The sequence below is a fragment of the Sciurus carolinensis genome, chromosome 2 (assembly GCF_902686445.1).
Source record: "Sciurus carolinensis chromosome 2, mSciCar1.2, whole genome shotgun sequence".
Taxonomy (NCBI): domain Eukaryota; kingdom Metazoa; phylum Chordata; class Mammalia; order Rodentia; family Sciuridae; genus Sciurus; species Sciurus carolinensis.
The window spans coordinates 26,725,687-26,745,223 of NC_062214.1; the positions used below are offsets into that span (position 1 = coordinate 26,725,687).

General features: G+C 60.2%; 1 protein-coding gene across 7 annotated transcripts in view; it reads left to right on the forward strand.

The window, feature by feature from the left end:
• Positions 1 to 16,973, forward strand: part of Snph (syntaphilin) — a 40,081-nt gene extending 23,108 nt beyond the window's left edge. For 2 of the 7 annotated variants that reach the window (XM_047541454.1, XM_047541457.1), the window contains 5 exons: positions 5,560 to 5,587; positions 6,297 to 6,904; positions 7,489 to 7,695; positions 11,091 to 11,240; positions 14,685 to 16,973. In XM_047541454.1, coding sequence (XP_047397410.1) covers positions 6,723 to 6,904; positions 7,489 to 7,695; positions 11,091 to 11,240; positions 14,685 to 15,852 — 1,707 coding nt within the window. In that variant the 5' untranslated portion in view covers positions 5,560 to 5,587; positions 6,297 to 6,722 and the 3' untranslated portion in view covers positions 15,853 to 16,973. Of the gene's footprint in view, positions 1 to 5,559; positions 6,905 to 7,488; positions 7,696 to 11,090; positions 11,241 to 14,684 lie in introns of all 7 variants that reach the window. The other 5 variants (XM_047541458.1, XM_047541455.1, XM_047541456.1 and 2 more) reach the window with 5 other exon arrangements.
• The last annotated feature ends 2,564 nt before the right edge of the window (positions 16,974 to 19,537 follow it).

Genomic DNA, 19,537 nt, shown 5'->3' on the forward strand with positions numbered 1-19,537 from the left:
CCCAAGTCCAAGGAGCCGCCTGTGACTTCCCAACCCCTGCGGCCTCAGGCTTCCCAGGTCTCTCCGCCTGGCCTCCCTCTGCCGGGGACGTGGGAAGCGCAGCCTCGTGGCCTGTCTCCTCCAGGCTGACCCAGGGCCAGGAGACAGGGAAGGCCTTCTGGGCCCACTGCCTGCAGTCAGGCTGGGGCGGCGCTGCCTGCCGCTCCCCTTCTGCACCCTGCTGAGCAGTCTGGGCACCTCGCCCTCTCTGGACCATGCTGGCCTTCTACTGTGTGGTTAAAACAGGTACTATGCCAGGCTCGTCCCAGCGGTGGGGAGGCCTAGGATGGAGAGTTCAGAGCCAGCCTCAGCGACTCAGTGAGGCCCTAAGCAACTCAGCCAGACCCCGTGTCTAAATAAACTATAAAAAAGGGCTGGGGATGAGGTTCAGTGGTTAAGTGTCCCTGGGTTCAATCCCTGGTACCCAAAAAATAAATAAACATGTATTCTGTAGATTTTTACAAAGTTGTTTTTTATTGAGATATGATTCACATACCATAAAAGTCACCCTTTTAAAAAAGGTACAAAAGTACAATTCAGGGGTTTGTGGGGCTTTCGCAAAATTATGCAATCAGCCCCTTTATCTAATTCTCAAAACATTTCATCATCCCAGAAAAGAAATCCTGTGCCCTTTCTGTTATTCTCCGTTCCTTCTTCCCCTAGTCTTTGTCTGCTGCTGAAACTCCTGTCTCGGTGGGTTTGACTATGTGGGATATTTGTTTTCTTTTTCTTTGGTATCGGGGCACTCGACCACTGAGCCGCACCCCCAGCCCTATTCTGTATTTTATTTAGAGACAGGGGCTCCCTGAGTTGCTGAGCGCCTCGCTTTTGCTGAGGCTGGCTTTGAACTTTCAATCTTCCTGCCTCAGCCTCCTGATATGCTGGATATTTTGTATAAATGAAATCACACAATACATGGCGGGCTTCTTTCATGTAGCATGATGTTTTCAAGGTGCATCTAAATCGTACCATGTATTAACACCTCATTCCCTTTTACGGCTAAATAATATTTTGTTGCAAGATATGTCACATTGTGTTTATCCACTCATCGATTGATGGACAGTGGGTAGTCTTGGGCCGGGGATGTGGCCCTGTGGTAGAACGCTTGCCGGGCATGGGTGAGGCCCTGAGTTGGATCCCCAGCCCTGCAAAAAAAAAAAAAAAAAAAAAAAAAAAAAAAATCCCTTGACGTTGGATGGTCTTACCTCTTGGCTATTGAGAACAGAGTGCAGTGGACATGGCGACAGGTTTCCGCTGGAGCGCCTGAGTTTCGTTCTCGGGGAGCACGCCTAGTAGAACTGCTGGTTCTCGGGTGCTCCCGTGTCTGACTGCTTGGGGATCTGCCCAGCTCTTCCCAGCTGCTTGGCATTCTGCATTTGCACCAGGACCGCGCTCCCCCGTGCCCCACGTCCTCCTGCTGGGTGGGAAGTCATATGGGGTTGTGATAAGGATCCACAGCACACGTCTGTAACCTGAACCTCCCCGCCCGGCTTCAGGGCGGTGCTGGGGATCCAGCCCAGGGCCTCGCGTGTGCTGGCAAGCGCTCTACGCTGAGCTGCACCCCGGCCCCAAAACCTTTTTAAAAAATAATCTTCCTTCAGCCCTTCCACCGTAGAAGGGATAGGAGAGGAAACTCTTGAGTCCTGAGCCACCCCGCTGGGTGTCCCCAAGCCCGGTCCCCCTCGTGGCTTGCCCACCCAGACTCGCGCCTAGAAGTCTGAGTCTGATGATCCGAGGCTTCCTGGGTCGGTGGTCTCAGCCCTCCAGCCCATCCTGTTGCCCTGGCAACGCCTGCAGCTTTGGCCAAGGTGTGGGTCCACCCTGCCCCTGTCCTGGGGTTGCCGCGGTGAGAGGAGGGAACACAGTGCCGGCCTCTGTGGCTCCAGCCCTGAGGGTGACTTGTGCGTGCCTCGCTTCCCAGATCCAGAACGCAGGGTCAGCTTCTGCTGAGGGTGCGAAGGAGCAGAGGCCGGCGAGGCCTGGAAGCCAGCGGAGGGTCCGCCCCACTGAGCCGCCAGTTGCCAGGTGTCACGAGTGCTCAGAGGTGGAGAGCTGCTGGCTCGTGCTCAGCCGGCCTTCCTGTGCCCTCTCTCCACTGGCACCCGAGGACACTGGGCGCCCTGCCCAGGCGGCAGAGCCTTCCTCCTCTGGTGTGGCCTTGGCGGAGAGGCCCTGGCCGGGGTCTGCCCCTGGGTGGTGATGCTCTGCCTTCCAGGGCTGTCAGTCATCGGGTGGGCTGTTCCGTTCCCTGGGATTTCAGGGCTGCCATGTTAGGGTTGCTTTCTTCTTTTACCAACGGCTGGTGCTTCAAGAAAAGATAATTAAGGGTACATCCAGGGACTTTGCTTGGCTGGAGTCCGAGGTCGTCCTGGTCCCCACTAAGGAAAATACCGTCGTGTCTGTGGGGGTTGGGATGCAGCTTCTGAGTTTTACAGATGTGGAAACTGAGACCCAGGCATCCCAGCAATTGAGGGGAAGCATCCATCATGAGCAGCACGGGAAGCAGATCATTAGACCCAGAGGCACTGAGGGACCATTTAGTCCAACTCCTGGATCCAGCCCGTGTGTTTGACCCACCGTGTGACCAGCGGCTGTGTGTCCATTGTGCTTGTTCCTGTGCGTCCCGGGGCTGTGCCCTGAGTTCCCACCCCAGGCTGGGCATGCTGCGTGGTCAGGAGGGAGCGTGCCCGGGGAAGGGTGCGGTGGATCTGCGCATGCGGGCGTGAGCCGCGGCTGGGCAGGGCAAGGTGCGGAGGCGGCCAGCGCAGGTGTGGAGGCGGCAGTGACCCGCAGGGCTCTCCAGGCATCAGAGGGAGAGGGAGACAGCATGAATGGGAGCATCTTGAACTTCAGGATCAAGAGTTTTGCCTTCATTTTTATTTAACCCAACACCTCCAGTGAATTTCAGGCAAGATGAGACCCTCGTCCCCAATACTCCTGCCTCTGCCCTGCTCAGGCCTCTTAATTTCTCCCCTGGGAGTTTCCAGTCACCTCCCGACGGGTCCCCCTCCCTCTAATCTTGCCCCACCCCAACTCACTCCACAAGGACCCCAACCCAGGGGCTTTCTCAAGTGCAAGTCTGATGGTGCCTCCCTCCTTTAAAAGCACCTCCCGGGCTCCCCGTTGCCCCGCTCAGGGTCGGTGGTGCCCTGTGGCCTGGCCCCACCTCCTTCCACAGCCCCCTGCTGCCACGTCCGCCTGCACCAGGCACCCTGGTTTCCCAGTGGCCGGCTGTTGCATTATTCGCCACCTTTGGCCAGATGGCTCGTCCCCTCCCACTGGCGAACTCCTATTCATCCCTCAAGACCCAGCACAGATTTCTGGTTGGAACAAGCTTTTCTTGACCTTCCGGGAGCCACCAATGTGCCCTGAATGTGTTTCTGTTTTGAATCTCATAGCACATTGCAATTAGGTTCAGGTTACTGGCTGCTCCCATTGTGTGTGTGAGTGTGTGTGTATGTGTGAGCGTGTGTGTGTGTGTGTGAGCATGTGTGTGAACATGTGAGTGTGTTATATGAGTGTGTGAGCGTGTGTGTATGTGAGTATGTGTGTGAACGTGAGTGTGTTATGTGAGTGTGTGTGTGTGAGCATGTGTGTGAACATGTGTGTGTGAGTGTGTGTTATATGAGTGTGTGTATATATGTGTGAGTGTGTGAGCATGTGTGAGTTGCATGTGTGTGAGTGTAAGTGTGTGTGGTGTGACGGGCGCTGACCTGAGCCCCACGTCTGTGTGATTCACGTTACACACGTGTGGGGCTCAGATCTGGCGGCGGCCGCAGAGGTACCTTCTGTCGTGGCCCCGCGTATAGGTGATGCCGAGGCTGCAGGAGCGGCCGACCTGCGCCCAGCATGCACTGGGGGCCGCAGGGCTGGACTGGAGCCCCGATCTGTTGGACCCCATTCCTGCACCTCCCATCCCCTCAGGAAGCCCCGGGCATGTGAGGGGCCCATCTAAGGGGCGGAGGCAGCAGGGTCGCCACGGTGCCAGCGTGACGGACTCAGAGCCCGGCAGGGGAGGGGCTGTTCCCTTGGGGGTCAGAGGATGTGCCATCATCAGCCGGGCTCCCCACGACTCAGGGTTTCCTTTCCACCTTCCGTTGCAAGTGGCAGCCTCTGGCCACTTGGGGACAGGCCTGTGGGACTCCAGGCTGAGCGGGTGGCATGGTGACAAATGCCATGGCAACCTGCCTCCCGGGGGCCTAGGAGGGCGGGAGGACCAGGAGGCACAGGGCACACACTGAGGCTTCAGAGCAGGATCTTGGAGAGGTGGCTCCCTCTGAGCCCGGGTGGCTTCTGCCCGCCCACAAGGGACGTGGCCCGTTGGGTTCCGTCCCTGGAGGGGAAATACCACTTCCACCTCCGTCCCGGGTGAATGGCTGGCTCTGGCCTCCAGGGAGACTGTTGGCTGTGTCCAGGTACAAGTGCTGGCCCTGTCGAGGGAGGAAGGAGAGGGGGCGCCAAGGAGGGAGGCGCAGGGCTGCCAAGCAAGGTGTCAGCAGGGACAAGCGGGGACAGGCCTTCATTGTACCAAGGCCACAGGCAGCTCCAGGCGAACGTGCATCTGGCCTGCCTCTCTGGTCGTGGAACTCCACCTGGACTTACCCGGCTCTCTAGCAGCTCTGGCCCGAGCTGGCTGGAGGAGGGCGCTGTGCCCTGACTGGGAGTCCCGCCCGTGCTGGGCATCCTCTGGGAGGCTCAGCCTCCTGCTTGCCTCCTCCCAAGAGCCAGGGAGAGGGGCGACCAGCCTGCTGTGAAATAGAGGCCAGAGCCCAGCAGACCCACAGTGGTGACCTTGGGCCCAAGTGAGATAACAAAACCTACCTTGAGGGGCGCAAGGAAGCACTAAGTAGGGCCACCTGACCCCAGAGGGATCCAGCCGATGATGAGTGACCCTTGAGCCCTTGCCCACCCGGGAGGAAAGACCATGGCCCGCCCGTGCCACCCCCAGTGCCCCTGTCAAAGTCCTCCCGTGCCCAGGAGACAGCGAGCCATTCGTGGCCATCCAAACAAGTGTCGGGGGCACCGTTGGCCCCCATCCCAGCCCTGCCCCATGTGCCTGCTGTGGGCTGGCCCTGGGTCCCCGGAGGCCCTGCTGGGTGACAGGGCATGGCAGGAGGGAAGTCTTGCCGAGCTGGGTGAACAGCTCAGGTGACGGGTGTGGTGTCCGCGGCTCCTGCGGCCCGGCACCCGACACCTCCAAGCAGACAATGCTGGCTGTGTCCAGGCCTCCAGGGGAACAGGCCGCGTTCTGTGTCACAGCCAGGAAACAGGCCATCTTTGTCCACTCAGGAGGCAGCCCCGCCAATGGCTGGGAGGACCAGGCTCCTGGGAGGCCCTGCTGTGGGGCGGGGAGGGGGTGGCCCCAGGTCCAGGGACTCTGGGGTTTGCGCCTCGGCCCCCCAGTGCCTGCTGTTGAGCTGGTTCCCATGTTGGCCCTGCCACTCGCCCGGGGAGTGACCTTCCCTCCTGGGGGCGGACTCCTCACAGTGAGAGGGGACTAATCACAGAACTTCCTCATAGGGTTGTTGGGAGGAGTCGATGGCGTAATGTACGTAACGTGTGTGGCACGGGGTCTGGCGTGGAGTGGGGCTCAGACGCTGCTCCTCCTGCACGCAAGAAGGTCCACCGCATGACCACCCTGGCCGAGTGTCTTGGAACCCCGGCCGCTGGCCTCAGTCCCTGCTTGGAACTCAGGAGAGGGCTGTCTCTGGAGCTGGCTTGGAACCAGCACGTTGGCTGCAGAGTCCCCGTCCCTCTGCGTGGCACTGGAGGGGCTCCCGCTGACGCCTGGCCAGCATGGGGCCTCCCCTTCCCTAAGCCCCCCAGGGCTGCCCGTGGAGCCTGTGCCCCCACCCAGGGAAGAGGCCTGGACACCTGGGCGGGAGCCAATGGGCCCAGGTCTCCCAGCCACTTGTCAAGAGTCTCTCCAGGCGAGGAAGCTTCCTGCTGGGCCCGCCCCCAGGACAGCCAGCAGCAAGCAGAGAGCGCTTCTGCTCCGTCCACCCCAGGCCTCATCTGCGTTCAGCCTGTGCCCCAAGTTCCTGGGATGTGCCAAGCTCAGCATGCGCCTCTGCACGGGCGGCTGTGGGCACGCCTGCGTGCGGCCTGGGTGCAGGGTCCGCGTTGCAGGCAGCGGCCTGAGCATGCTTGTTCGTGGAGAGGCTGCGGTGCATCTTGGAATGACATCATGTTTGTGCGTATCCATGTGTCTTTCTACACGTGTGTTGGTATGTTGGTCTGTCTTGTCTCCCCTGTAGACGGGAAGCCCAGAGCCACACGCCAGCTGATGGTCGCCGGGACCAGCCCAGCCTAATCTGGGGTTCCTGGTCCTGCTCCAGACCTCCAGACTGCAGCCTCTGCCCAGCAGGGAGGACAGGAGAGTGGGGAGGCGGGGGTCTGAGTGTCAGGGACCCGCTCGCTCGTAGATAGAAGACCCAGTGCTGCGTGGCGGACAGGAGCCCCACTCCTGCTGCCCTGGCGACCCGGGGCACCCTCGCTCCGCTGGAGGACACCGGGTCGGACTGAAGTTGGAAAGCCACCCCGAGGCTCTGCTGATCGTGACTCTGAGCTGGGGAGCAGGCACCTGTGCACCAGCCCCCTTACGTCCACTGGTAGAGGCAGTGGGGGCCAGAGCCTCGCCCGGTCCTGGGGTGTCCTGCCAAAGGGTGGTGACAGGAGAAGCCATGCCGGGCAGCGGCCCCAATGAGAGGATGACATGGCCCGGCCCGGCCCTCCCCGCGGCCCCCCCAACCCGCCCTCTCTCCTCAGCCCCCGGGACACCGCCTATCCCGCCCCTCACCCGGACCCGCAGCCTTATGGCCATGTCCCTACCAGGGAGCAGACGGGCCTCTGCTGGATCCCGCAGGTGAGTCTCCCCCGACCCAGAACCTCGGCCTCTGTGGGGCGGGAGGAGAGCAGGCCTCTGTCCCCACCTGCCACCGACCTGCAGCGTCCTTGAGCAAATCACCTCCCAGTTTCCTGTTTTTAAAATGGGCTTGCTAACGCTCACCCCACCAGGAGCCATCTGAGGGCTCACACGACATGGGTGTGAAAGCCACCTGACGGCTCGACCCTGGGCCCCCACCAGGCCTGGCCCGGTGTGCACTGCTACTGGAGGGAGGTCACAACCCCCTCTCGGGCTCTGCTGGCCTCTGTTGGTTTCACCCTGAGTCCCTCCTCCAGTCCCCACTCCTGTCTGCCCTGTTCTCTCCTCTGCCTCGGTACAGGCAGGGATCTCCTGCCCTGGGTTTGGGGGACCCTGGAAGTCGAGGACCCTTGGTGAAACAGAGGGGGCCCCGCCCTGGTCCGCAGCCCTGCCCGGCCTCCATTCTTGTCTGGGGACCCGGAGGACCGACCTCCTTCCGGCTTTCCATCTTGATTTGCGCTCTCTGTTCTGTCACCCTGTCTGTGCTCCCCTGTCCCCCACCTCTCTCCCTGATGACCCCAAAGTGGGAGTACTTTGGGCCGGAGCGGCCTGGCCGTGTTCGCCCAGTGTCCGCAGCCGCCCGCCAGCCAGAATGAGCACCTGCCTCTTCTTCCCGCCTCCAGGCGCACCTCTCCTCCCGTGAGCGTGCGGGATGCCTACGGCACCTCCTCCCTCAGCAGCAGCAGCAACTCGGGCTCCTGCAAGGGCAGCGACAGCAGCCCCACGCCCAGGTAATCAGCGCCTCCTGGGGCCTGGGGCCTGGGTGGGGAGGTCAGGGAGCAGCATGTGACAGCCCTGTGACCCGGAGCAGGTCACTTTCTCCCTCTGAACCTCAGTTCCGGTCTTTAAAATGGACATAATTAATACTCAGCTACACACAAGCAAATACAGTGGCTTAAATAACCTAGGGGTGATGCTTTCAGAGCAAGGAGCCAGAGTAGGTGCTCCCTAAAGCCTGCGCACTCCTCTCTCTTCTTGTTCCATCTTCCTTGGCGAATGGTGTTTGTTCTCATCACCACAAGATGGCTCCCAGACCACCAGCCATCGGGTCAGCCATCCCGAAAGAAAAAAGATGGAAAAGACCAAAGACCCCTGACCCCCTCTGCTGTCTCTCTCTCTCTCTCTCTCCCTCTCTCTCTCTCTCTCTCTCTCTCTCTCTCTCTCTCTCTCTCTCTCTCTCTCTTTTTCCTGAGAAAAGACTAGCTTCCTTGGGAAATTCTGCTGGCACCTCCTTGGAGAGAACTGGGTCGTTCTCTGGCTGCAGGGCCAGTTAGTGCAGGAGGACTTACTCTTCCCCAGCACGGTGCTACCCCAGACAAAACCCAGGTTCTGTTGGGAAGAAGGTGAGACAGATATGGGGAAGCCACCAGCAGGGTTGCCAGCTTGCCCTTCTCAGGGAACACCTGCAGAGCGGCAGAGGTGGCGCTGATTGGAAAGCTAGCGAGACGTGTTCTGAGCATGCCGAGCTGTGGTCTCGGACACGGTGTGTGAGACTGGAGGAGCAGGGTCAGGTGGACAGGAGGGTAAAGGGGACTGCGGGTCCCTGAAAACCAGGAAGCGAGAGCAGGAAGGGCGCCCCTCATCCTGTTGAAATAGCAGTGGGCGGTAGGGGAGCGGGGGACCTGCAGGGATTTGGGATGCGGCCACTTCCTGTCTCTGAGTCTCCTTTTTCCTTGTCTGTGGAATGGAGCTAATAATGCGGAGCTTGAGTGAATTGATAGCCACACACCTGCCACTCATCCCCCCGGCCAGTTACTGCTGTTATTAGGACTTTGATCTGATTTGAAGGTTCTGGGCAAGAAAAGCCCAGGCGATGTCCTGCCTGCGGCTCCCAAGGCCAGAGCTTCTCCTGGGAAGACCCCTGTCACCCCTTCCAGCAGAGAGACAGTGGGGCTAGTTGTACAGGTTAGAACTTTGAGTTAGGGAAGGTCGTTGTAAAGAGGTTGAAACTCATTATCATCTGGGGAGAGAGGAGGCCACACCCCGAGGGATGAGGACTCAAATCTTGCTCATTGCCTTTCTTTCTCTGGGATCCATTGTTTCCCAGAGTTTCAGTATTTACTATGCCTCCATTTAGGACTAGTTTGCAATGGGGGAAGGTCAAAGTTTAGGGCCCAGCATTCAGTATTTGCTCCTTTCCTTTAGCACCCATTGTTATGAGGAAAGGATTTACTGGGTGGTTAATCCTTGTCTAGTTTCCTGTCCCTCCTCCCAAGCCACACTGTTCCTCTGTTTTTCTTGGGGGACTGTATTGTAGGAATATTATTTTCCAGAACTCTTCATTGCCCACCAAGAGGATTGCTGCCCTTGGTGACCCGTGGGGCCTGTTATAGCCACACTTCCAAAGCCATGAATAGCTGAGAGATACTCATGATAGCATGTTTTCTTTTCAGATTTTTTTTTTTCGCTGGGGGAAGGGTACCAGGGATTGAACCCAGGGGTGCTTAACCACCAAGCCACATCCCCAGCTATTTTTTATTTTTTATTTTGAGACAAGGTCTCTCTAAGTTGCTTAGGACCTTGCTAAGTGGCTGAGGCTGGCCTCGCCTTGCAATCCTCCTGCCTCAGCCTCCCAAGTCACAGGCATACACCACAGCACCCAGCTCAGTTTTTTTATGTAATTTCTTTTTTTTACAAAGATAGAGTATTCAATGTAAAATGAAAGCAAATGGAAAAATATTAAAACAGTCACTTCCCTCTAACTCTCGATTTTTACTAGTTTATCTTGGTTCCACCACTACTACCACCCTCTGGCCAAGTCCCTTACACAGGGAGGACAGGTATAGGGCCACATGGACCAATCCATGTGGCTTGCTTCTCTTTTGGAAAGAGATATTTTTTAGACCAGAGAGAGAAAACACAAGCCCCCAACCCAAGCCAGCCCCAGCCCCTTGCCAAGCAGAAAAGAGGCCTGCATGTGACTTGGCTTGAGTTTACTCAGGGACCATGAGGCCAGTCCTGGAAGGCCCTTTCTCCCAGCTTCCACCGCTATTGCCACAATCTCTGCAGCAGTTGACAATCTCCAAGTACTCATTCCTCAGTAAACATTAGCGAGATTCCACAAAACTTTAAAAATGGCCTCAGCCTTATGCCTGGGGGGGGGGGGGGGGGGGGGGGGCGCCTGCCTTCTCCAGCCCCATAAAGCATCTGCCCCTCTCTGGGTCTGGAAGTCCCCATCCCTTGCCGGAGCAGGGTGGGACGTGGCAGGGCCTGGGTCTCTAGTTGTGTGGGGACATGCCCAGGATTTTAAGACAAGACCCAAGGAGGTTTCTTTAGGAGCAGATGATCCAGGATCCGTCAGGAAGTTGTGGGTGGAGCCGTCTGGGCCGCAATCTGTTGTGGATGGGGGCGGTGGGTGAGGAGGGCCCCTTCCTGCGGGAGCCTTGGCCGGCCGCTAGCCCCAGGCACTGCTGCCCTCTGGGTGGAAATCCCTCCTCCTCTGCACCCAAGCCGCGTCACTGCCGCCCTCCAGCCTGCTGCCATTCAGGGTCCTGCGGCTGACAGCCCATCCCCAGAGCCACAGGTGTCCACGTGGGTGCCCACACGTGTCCCCAGAGAGTGGAAGTGTGGACAATCGAGGACCGTGGCCTGGCACGGGTGGTTGCCAGTGAGGCACCAGCGAGATGGTGGGGAAGTGCGGGCATGCGGGTGGGCTCGGACTAGGGGTCCCGGACCCAGATCCGCGCTCCCAGTGATTGTGGCTTCGGTGACATCCACAGGTGGGTGAGGGTGGGCGAGGGCAGTGCCTCCAGGGCCTCCCTCCCTGGGCTCCAGAGGGGAGAGCTCTGCTTTGGGGGCTACAAGCCCGGGTTCTGGTGCGCGGTGGGCCAGCTGTGGGGCTGGGGGCAGAGCCAGCCTCTCCGAATCCAGAGCCCCTCTGAACCATGAAGGCTCCCAGTGCTGCCGCCAGGACGCAGCCGGAAGGCGCTCGGCAAGGTGCCAGGCGCCCTCCTGAGACCCCCATGCTAGCCTCGCTCACAGCTTCCCTCCAATCCAGAAGGCGTCCCTGCCCCTGGCGCCTGCGCGGACCTGTGCAGGAGGCGTGGCTTGGAACCACCTGGGGGCGGTGGACCGAGGCCACAGCACCAGTGCCCTCCTCCCCGCCCCATGACGGCGTCCCTTGCAGGCGCTCCATGAAGTACACACTGTGCAGCGACAACCACGGCATCAAGCCGCCCACCCCCGAGCAGTACCTGACGCCGCTGCAGCAGAAGGAGGTGTGCATCCGGCACCTGAAGGCCCGGCTGAAGGACACCCAGGACCGGCTGCAGGACCGGTGAGCAGGCGGCCGGGCGTGCACCTAACAGTCTCCCACTCAGGAAGCAGGACCCCGGCGGCTTCCCGACACACCCTGCGCTCTCCTTCCAGCCAAGCCCCTGGGTGCCGGTTCGCAGGACCCCACCCCCAGCTCCCCTGACTGCTCGGGTCAGGTGCGGGCCGTCCCCGTGAGGAGCCGGCCGGTCGCCCTGCTCCTGTGGCACTCTGCGCCCAACCTGGGCCAGCAGCTCCTTCTGGCCACTTCTCATCCCTGTCTGCCCGGGGCGCTGGGACGCAGGGCTTCTTCCAGGCGCACGTGCCTGGGGCAGGAGACACCTCCTAACCCTCCTTTGCCCGCTCAGGGTGAGTCACCAGGGGCTCCTAGCCCACCGGTTCAGGCCCAGAAGCCTTCGTCCTCCCCTGTGTCCTTCCTATAGAAGACAGAAGGTCCCCAGCTGCTTCCTCTGCGCTCCTCCCAGCCCGGGGTCTCCCAGGAGCCCTGCAGCCTACCTGCTCACTCAGGACCCTGCAGGCGCTGTCTTTCCAACCTGGCAGCGTCACTTCACGATGGAGACTTCAGGGCTGCCCCCGACTGCCCATACCCTTGACCACTCTTCTGTGGGCCATGTAGTCTGTCCTGAGCTGGGCAAGACCCTGGGCGGGGCACTGGGACTCAGAGCAGCCCCCACAACTCTGTCCTTTTTCCTTTCTTTCTTTCTGTATGCGGTTTGAACCCAGAGGCACTTCACCACTGAGCCACATCCCCAGCCCTTTCTTGCTTTTTATTTTGAGACAGGGGTCTTGCTCCATTGCTGAGGCTGGCTTTGAACTCATGATCCTCCTGCCTCAACCTCCCAAGTCTCTGGGATTACAGGTGTGTGCCACCACGCCTGGCTTTTCTTAGCAGCACCATAGCCTGTGTAGCTGCGGCACCATGCAGTGCACCTGTCTAAAGTATGCAGTTGGATGATTTCTAGTTTAGTCACAGGCTTGTGCAACCTTTACTACTGTCAAGCTCCACACACATTTCTATGGCCCCAGAGGGAAATCCTATTCCCATTAGCAATCACCATTTCTCTCCGGCTGCCCAGTCCCAGGCAACCACTGCTCTGCGGGAGTTTGTCTATTTGTATGCAGGGACACATCCTTCTGGACCAGAGCTCAGCCAAGCAGCCGGTCCAGTTGGGATGCGCTGTGGCTTCCGAGTGCCAGTTTTGGTGGTGTCCTTGCTGTCTTAGAGCCAGGTTTCTATTTTTGTTTCCCATTATTCTCCCAGTGATTTCCAGGGTCTGCCTGACCTTTGCTCACTCATGTTCTCAGGGAGCAGATGGTGCATCTCCCAGCTGCTTTTCTAGGCCAGCCGTGCAGCTCAGGAGGGGACCGTCCACCCTGTGTGGCCTGGGTGGGATGCCCTGTCCCCGTCACTCTGCCTGCTACTCCCGCAGGCATCTGTGGCAGGTCCTTCTCTGCTGTGCTGCCACACCCCTGGCCCTCTGTGGAGCCCACCTCGACTCCCCAAGGATGCCCTGTGCTTTGTCACTCTGTGCTTCTGCACTCCGTGTCCCCACCACTCCAGGGGTCTTCCCATGTCACTTTCTTGGCGACCTCATCCTTCAGGTCCCTGTCAAAATAATGCCCTGTCATCCACTAAGGCATGGACAGAGCAAGGAAGCCACTGCTCCCTGGGTCCAGCTGCTCCAAGGAGAGAGGAAGGACCAGCCAAGCTGAGCATGCCCAGTTCCTTCTTCCAAACCATCTTCTTCTAGGGGGAGAGGCCAGGAGGGTTGACCAGGAGTGAGCCACACCCTGAGACAGGAGGAACAAAGGCCAGGGAACTCTCGTACTGTCGCTACCATGTCTGTCAGTTACAATTTTTTTTTTTTTTTTTTTTTTTTGGTACTGAGCCACATCCCCAGCTCTTTTTAAAAAACTTTATTTTGAGACAGAGTCTCACTAAGTTGCTGAGGTTGTTCAAGGCTGGCCTTGAACTTGCGATCCTCCTGCCTCAGCCTCCCTTGTCGCTGGGATTACAGGCGTGCGCCACCGCACCCGACTTCTCGTTGCTACTCTGACCCTGGTTCCCTGCTGCTGGGTTGTGTCCTGCTGGATGGTCAGCTGCCTTCTAGAGGCCACTACTGACCAAGTGGCCACTGCAGTCCCCGAGACCAGGTCCCTTCGGCATATTGTGGAATGAGGTCCTGACTGAAAAGCATGCGGTTCTTGGTCTGGGACAGCCACTCTGCTGGGCTCTGAACCCACAGGAACCGCCGCAGCGTCAGTGGATTTTATTCCTGTGCACCCAGTGCTTGTGGGTGCTTGAGGCCCGGAGGGCGAGGCCTGCCCAGGGCCGGGCCACGAGTCCGTGAAGGACCGTCCTTCCTTCTCACTGCCTCCCGCCAGCCTCTGCCCAGGGTCGCCGGGTTTCCCTGCAGCCTCGTGGCGAGCTTCTCCAGCTCGCCTGCCTCCCTGTCCTGCACCCTCTGGATTCATCCGGAACTCGGGCTTTGAGAAGCCTGAGCTTTGCTGGTCTTGCTGAGCTTCCAGTGGTCTTGCTGGCTGGGTGCTGGCCCTACCGCAGGGGCAGCCACATCTCCTCCGCCATCTTTTCAGCATCTCCTCTTTATAGTAGAAGTTTCCAGCGTGGATGGAAGGGCCACTCCTGCCTCCTCTCTTCCTGCCCCTGAGGGATGACAAGCTTACCAGCCCCCCGCCAACATCCACAGTGCTCATTTCTCTCAGGCCACTGTCTACTCCAGGGGGTCTCTGGCCAGGTGTCCCTCTATTTGAAATGTTCACCACCTGCGTTAGGAGGCTGCATCCCTCTCTATAGGGCAGAGCTTTTCTATCTTATTTCTGTTGGTTGACGTTAAGATTTCATTAGGTTTTTATGGCAGTAGCATTTATAAGTTAAGAACCTTTGGTGTGTCTCTTTTCTGGTTGTTAGATTCCAGTGTTAAAAGTCCTCTGTAGCAGCCGGATGTGGTGGCACACGCCTGTAATCCCAGTGGCTTGGGAGGCTGAGGCAGGAGGATTCGTGAGTTCAAAGCCAGCCTCAGTAACTTAGCAAGACCCAAAGCAACTCACTGAGACTCTGTTGCTAAATAAAATACAGAACAGGGCTGGGGAGGTGGCTCAGTGGCCAAGTGCCCCTGGGTTCAAGTCCTGGTACCCCACCTCCCAAAAAATTCTTTTTCTGTAGCTCAGCCCCTCGGGGTGGCGATGGGGGTGGCGTCTCCTGTGGACATTTCTTCTCTCGAAATGTCCTCCTGCCTCCAGCCCTGGCCTCCTTGCTCCTGGTGGGATATAAGGGAACCAGGAGGGAGTCCTCCTTTTGCTCCTAGCTCTGTCCCTGCAGCACAGGGCCCTCTGTCCTCAGTGACCCTTCACCGGCCTCGCCTCTCCCTGGTGGCAGGGACAGGCCAGGCAGGCGGGCGGCGAGCAAGCAGGTCTCATCTGCCCGCAGGGACACCGAGATAGACGACCTGAAGACGCAGCTGTCGCGCATGCAGGAGGACTGGATCGAGGAGGAGTGCCACCGCGTGGAGGCCCAGCTGGCCCTGAAGGAGGCCCGCAAGGAGATCAGGCAGCTCAAGCAGGTCATCGACACCGTCAAGAACAACCTGATGGACAAGGACAAGGGGCTGCAGCAGTACTTCGTGGACATCAACATCCAGAACAAGAAGCTGGAGACGCTGCTGCACAGCCTGGAGGTGGCCCAGAGTGGCGCAGCCAAGGAGGACGGCCCCGGGGAGTCCGCCGGCGGGTCCCCCGCCCGCTCCCTCACCCGCAGCTCCACCTACACCAAGCTCAGCGACCCTGCCGTCTGCGGTGACCGCCAGCCCGGCGACCCGGCCAGCGCCTCTGCCGAGGACGGAGCTGACAGTGGCTTTGCGGCTGCCGACGACACGCTGAGCCGGACGGACGCGCTGGAGGCCAGCAGCCTGCTGTCGTCGGGGGTGGACTGCGGCCCCGAGGAGGCCTCGCTGCTGGGCTTCCCCCTGGGTCCCCGCTTCCCCGCCAGCAACACCTACGAGAAGCTCCTGTGCGGCACGGAGGCCGGCGTGCAGGCCAGCTGCATGCAGGAGCGTGCCATCCAGACGGACTTCGTGCAGTGCCAGCGTGACCTGGACGCCATCCTGGAGAAAGTGGCCCAGGCCCAGGCCTGCGGGGCCGCTCCTGAGGACAGGCGCCCAGAGCCCGGGCCCCACCCCCCGGGGCCCAGAGACCCCAGCTCGGCTGTGGTGGTGACAGTGGGTGACGAGCCGGAGGCCCCGGAGCCCATTACCCAGGGGCCCAGCCCGCAGGGGCCCGGCGCCAACCCCGACCGCGGCCTGTCGGTGAGCGTGGTGTGCCCTGTGGAGGAGGAGGAGGAGGCCGCCACGGCGGAGAAGGAGCCCAAGAGCTACTGGAGCCGCCACTACATCGTGGATCTGCTGGCCGTGGTGGTGCCTGCCGTGCCCACCGTGGCCTGGCTCTGCCGCTCCCAGCGGCGCCAGGGCCAGCCCATCTACAACATCAGCTCCCTGCTGCGGGGCTGCTGCACCGTGGCCTTGCACTCCATCCGCAGGATCAGCTGCCGCTCGCTGAGCCAGCCGGGCCCCAGCTCCGCCGGCGGGGGCTCCCAGCTCTGAGGAGGCCTGTCCCGGCAGCCCCCGCGGCCTGACCACTGATTGTAGGGATGCCGTTCGCCCCTCGCATATCCCCGTGGGCGTCACCTTATTTATTTAGTTTTGGGTTTGGAACAGTTTTTCTGTTTTTTTTTTTTTTTTTTTTTTTTTTTTCTCCCCAACGTTAGGGTCCGGGGCTGGGAGAAGGGTTGGGGGAGTAATTCTAAGACCTCACAAGAGAGAAAGGTAAGAGAGGCCAAAGACCCGGGGTGAGGCACCCTGAGTGGACAAGCTGCAGGGGGGAAGCTGGGCGGCCCTCTGTCCACCTGGCCCTTCAGAGAGGGCGGCTCCGCTTAGGAAGTGTCCGGCTGGATCTGTCTGGGGAGGCTCCTCCCTCTGCACCAGCCTGTCCAGCCGCTTGCCCACTCACTGCCCTCTCTCCCAAGCCACCCCGTGCCCTGCGCCCAGGTTTCTGGGCCAATATTATCCCCTCGAATGGAGGCAGCTGTGGCCCAAAGTGCAGATAACTGACCCAAGGATCAGAGCAGGGTCTGGATCCCAGGCCTGGGTTGGAGCTGCAGCCTCCCCACCGGCCCGCCCGCTGGGATTCAGAAGCACAGTCCAGGCTGAGGGCTGGGGAACAGACGTGCTGGGCTTGAGCGAGCAGAGGGCAGGGTGGGCTCTGTGTCTGTCTGTCCTCCCCGGCCCTCCCCGTAATCTACTTTCCTCGTGGCGTTTCTGGGTGTCTGAGATCATTCCTCCTGTGAGAGCTGAGCCCCACCAGCTCGGTGTGCTGGGTGGGAACACTCCCCCCAGACAAGGCCCTATCTGGAGAATCCACCAGCAGGAAAGGGGGCAGGGGCAGGGTGGTCCAGGGAGCCCCTGTACCTTCTGAGATGAAGCCATCTCAGCTGCTGCCTGCGAGGCACGGCCGGACTCAGGAATCCCCGGCCAGTTTGAAAAGCTGGAGGCCAGGCGGCCCCTGGAGCTAGCCCCGGGTTTCTCTGGGGACCTCGGGCCCAACTTCTTCCTTGCACTATATTCACTTTGGGGCTTGGTTCTCCCTCATCCCAGGACCTCCAGTGCGTGAGGTGGCTGCTGTCTTTCTGGGGTGAGGCTTCTCGTGTCTTCAACCTGTCTGCCTCTGGAGGAGGGTGGAGGTTCTGGCAGGATGGATCTCAGAGCAGGGTACGAAGCCATGGTGTTTGTCCAGGCCAAGGTGGGATGTGATTCCCAGGCAGGGGCGTGGCCAGGGGTTTGGGCCACCTGCTTCCAGCCCAAGCCCAAGCCCAAGCCCAGTCAGCCTGGGAAGCTCACTGTCCCCAATCCTTCCCTGGGATCACATCGGAGACCCCAGCAAAGCTGGTGACAGTTATTGCCATTACTAGTTTACAAAGTAAACTCCCTTCTTGTCCCCCCCAGGGGTTACATCCCTCTGGTCATCCAAGCCACCTCTCAGAAGTTAGGTCCCACGTTTGGGGAGCTGGTGGGACCCTGGGTCTCACTCAGTCCTCTGGGCCAGGGGCCACTCTGGTTCTCTGCCAAGGTGGCTTGCCCTCACCCCGCGGCCCCACAAGCCACTGCCTGACTCGTGGGCTCTGCCCTTCTGCTTTGTGCCCTCCCTGCGCGGGGGCACCTGCATGCGCTGGGAATGGCAGCCAGCCCAGCCATCAGGGCAGGAGCCCCCACTCCCGCCACGTGCTTTGTGCCTCCGAAGCCCCCCACCTCGCTCGGGACCTCAGGCCGGCCACCCTGCGTGGAGCCCCCGCCCCAGCCGAATCGAACGCCTGGGGCCTGGCTGGGGCTGCCCCACAGGACGCTGGGGTCGTGCCATGGAGGAGGCAGGGGACAAAACCAATCCAAAGCCGAGCCAGGACTGGCCACGGATCTAGGACCCAGCCTCCTGTGCCGCTGACGTGCAGCTGCGTAGCGTCTCCCTAGACACAGTCACAGCTTTGCAGCCAATAAATGTATGAACTCTGTCAGCACAACATCTATGTATTTCTCACCGCTGGGACTTGGTCAAGCTCCGCAGCCCCTCTCCCGTCCGTGTCCGGCTGTCTGTGGCCTTCCTATCGTGTCTTGTGTGTCTGTGGTCGTGGACGGAGTGCCTGGGCTGGAGGCCACCCTGCCCTGCTGCTGCAGAAGCCCCTTGTAAAGGGCTGGGCTGCGGGGGCCTGAGGCCTGCGGAGGAGGCCAGTGGGTCTGGAGACGCCCTCCACTCCTGCTCTGCCGGGACCTGAGTGGGTCAGGGGCCCAGCCCACAGCGTCGAGGTCCCTCGTGGGTCAGATGGAGCCTTTTTCAGGCTTCTCTTCTTGCCAGTGGAGGAGGCAGCTCACTGCCCGGCCCCGGGGGCAGACCCTGGGCCCACAAGGCTGGTGCCCTGGTGCAGCTCCTGGGGTGTGTGTACTCAGGACCCTGCGTCTATGCAAAGGGGCAGTGCTGCCCACTCAGCTCCCAGTGGCGGGGGAGCAGCAGGTCGCTGGCTCGGACTCCTAGCCCTGACTAGCCAGGGCCTGGAACAGGGGCCGGGCCTCCCCTGAGAGCACGTATCCCCCCAAGCTCCCCTTCCCTTCTGCTTGAGCCCTCCTGTGGGCTGCAGCCCTTCCCACCTGCACTTGGCTTCTGGAGAGGAAATCTTTGGGGCCCCCTCTCCACAACCTCTAACTAGAGCTGATTAAGTCCCAAGGAACAACGTCCCCAGGAACCACTTTCTAGAACTGTTGGTCCCTTGGAGCCCCAAGGCCAGAAGCAGCTGCTCCTTAGTTCTGGGGCCAGGACCAGGGCAGCCCTGATGCCCCTCTGGTCCCAGGTCTGGCAGGAATTGGGAGCTGAGGCCTGGGCTTCTGCACGGAGAGCTGACCTTGAGCAGAGCTGTGAGCACTGGGGACTAACTTAGGTGATCAGTGACGCACCCTTCCCAGGCACCACGAGCACAGGGCATCTGCCAGCACTTTGGGGAGGGGTGGGGCAAATTACGAAGTTCTAGGGCAAAGGCCTGCGGTGGGGCCTCTGCCCAGTGAACTTACAACTCCCTCTCTGACCTAGGGACAATGCAAATGGGTCACAGTGCACTCATATTATTAGACCACTGACGGAGAATTCAGGGGCCATGGGAAGGGGGAGGTGGGGAGGGGTCCTGACTCTCGTCTCCTTTGTCCTTGTGTTCAGAGTCGCACCTGCAGCAGACAGCTCTGATTAAAGCATGAACACCCAGCAAGACCCTTGGCCTGGTTTCTTTGTACAGTGTCTCAAGGGGGGTTGGTGGGGAGCCATGGAGGGAAGCAGAGGGCTGTGTGTGAGTTCAACCCTGCCGGCTGCTGCCGCGCGGGGCTGAGATGCCACTGCCCACTCGGCATCAGGTACAGGATCCAGAACCCTCTCCCAGCCCCACCAGGCGTCAGACCTGCCGGGCACCTTCCTCCCCAACCTCCCTCAAGTGACTTGCATGCCCACTTTGCAGATGCAGAAGCAGCCACGGTCACCCAAAGCTCAGAGCCAATGGGGTGCTCCCTCCACCAGCCCCGCCACCCCACAGCTCCCTAGGTCCAGCCACCCCTGCGCCAGACCAGCTGGCAGTGCGTGTCGGAGGCAGGGCCACGTCACCCCTCCCGGAGGCAACACATAGAAAAGGCCGGGGTGTCACCACTGTTGCAAAGAAAGCCGGCCCTGGTCTGTCACCCAGGATTCTGGAATTCCCAATTTCGT